The 1,452-nt window shown below is 35.7% G+C and overlaps 1 protein-coding gene across 1 annotated transcript; it reads right to left on the reverse strand.

The window, feature by feature from the left end:
- Positions 1-423: 423 nt before the first annotated feature.
- On the reverse strand, positions 424-867 carry LOC127104292 (uncharacterized mitochondrial protein AtMg00810-like). Its single transcript, XM_051041479.1, has one exon. It carries the CDS (start codon positions 865-867, stop codon positions 424-426), a length of 444 nt encoding a protein of 147 aa, XP_050897436.1.
- Positions 868-1,452: the final 585 nt, after the last annotated feature.

Consider the following 1,452-nt stretch of genomic DNA (forward strand, 5'->3'; position numbering starts at 1 on the left):
CATTTTATTAGTTTTGATTTGAAAACTTCTTATCTTTAGGTTTTGTTCGTACTTTTACCTTTTCCTTTGTAAACAATAAAAGTGCGGTGGCGACTCTGGTTTTATTGACGTTAAGCTTATCCATGCCTTGATGGTCATGAATTTACCGCTACAACATACTCAAGTGTTATGACTTTGTCTTCAACAATTTCTCTAATAAAATGATGCCTCATGTCAATGTGTTTAGTTCTGATGTGCTAAATAGGATTTTTTTAAGATATTAATAGCACTTAAGTTGTCACAGAATAATGTCATGACATCTTGTGTGACATTGTATTCTGTCAACATTTGTTTCATCCACATTAGTTGAGAGTTGTTGCTGCCTACTATTATGTACTCAGCTTCTGCAATAGATAGGGATACACAATTGTGTTTCTTGCTGAACTATGAAATCAAATTGTTTCCTAAGAAGAAACATTCTCCAAAGGTACTCTTCCTCTCACCAGCACTACCAACCCAATCAGCATCACAATATCCGACTAACATAGAATTTGAATCATGGGAGTACAACATTCCATACTCACTTGTGTCATTCACATACTTTAGAATCCTTTTTACTTGATTGATGTGACTCACTTTGGGTTCTGCTTGATACCTAGCACACACAGCAACAACAAAAGTTATATATGGTCTGCTTGCTGTAAGGTATAGAAGGCTTCCAATCATGCTTCTATATAAACTCTGGTCAAAACTTAAGCCTTTTTCATCTTTAGATAACTTTAAGTGAGTAGGTGCAGGAGTTTTTTTGTGACTAGCATTCTCCAATCCAAATTTCTTCACAATACTCTTAGCATATTTTCTTTGACACAGAAAGATGGAGTCTTCCATCTATTTGACTTGGAGCCCAAGGAAGTACGTCAGTTATCCTACCAAACTCATTTCAAACTCATATTGCATTTGCTTGACAAAATGTTGGACCATCTCATCTGACATCCCTCCAAACACAATGTCATCCACGTAGATCTGAGTTATCACAAGTTTTCAATCCTTTTCTTTGACAAAGAGAGTTTTATCAATTCCACCCTTTCTATATCCATGATTGATGAGAAACTTAGTCAACCTTTCATACCAAGCTCTTAGGGCTTATTTTAAACCATATAGTGCCTTCTTTAATTTGTAGACATGATTTGGGAGTGTAGGATCAATAAACCCTTTTGGTTGTTTAACATGCACATCTTTATTTAAATAGCCATTTAGGATGCACTTTTGACATCCATTTGGAACAATTTGAACTTTAAAAGACATTCCATTCCAAGTAACAATCTAATAGACTCCAAGCGAGCAACTGGAGCAAAGGTTTCATCAAAGTCTAATCCTTCCATTTGGGTGTATCCTTGAGCAACATGTTTGGCTTTGTTTCTGGTAACAACCCCTTGTTCATCAGATTGTTCTTGTACAACCATCTAGTGCCAA

Source organism: Lathyrus oleraceus, chromosome 7, assembly GCF_024323335.1.
Source record: "Lathyrus oleraceus cultivar Zhongwan6 chromosome 7, CAAS_Psat_ZW6_1.0, whole genome shotgun sequence".
NCBI lineage: Eukaryota > Viridiplantae > Streptophyta > Magnoliopsida > Fabales > Fabaceae > Lathyrus > Lathyrus oleraceus.

Excerpts from the sequence above, each read along its gene's own strand:
- LOC127104292 (XM_051041479.1), bottom strand. The coding sequence starts at position 867 with ATGGAAGACTCCATCTTTCTGTGTCAAAGAAAATATGCTAAGAGTATT.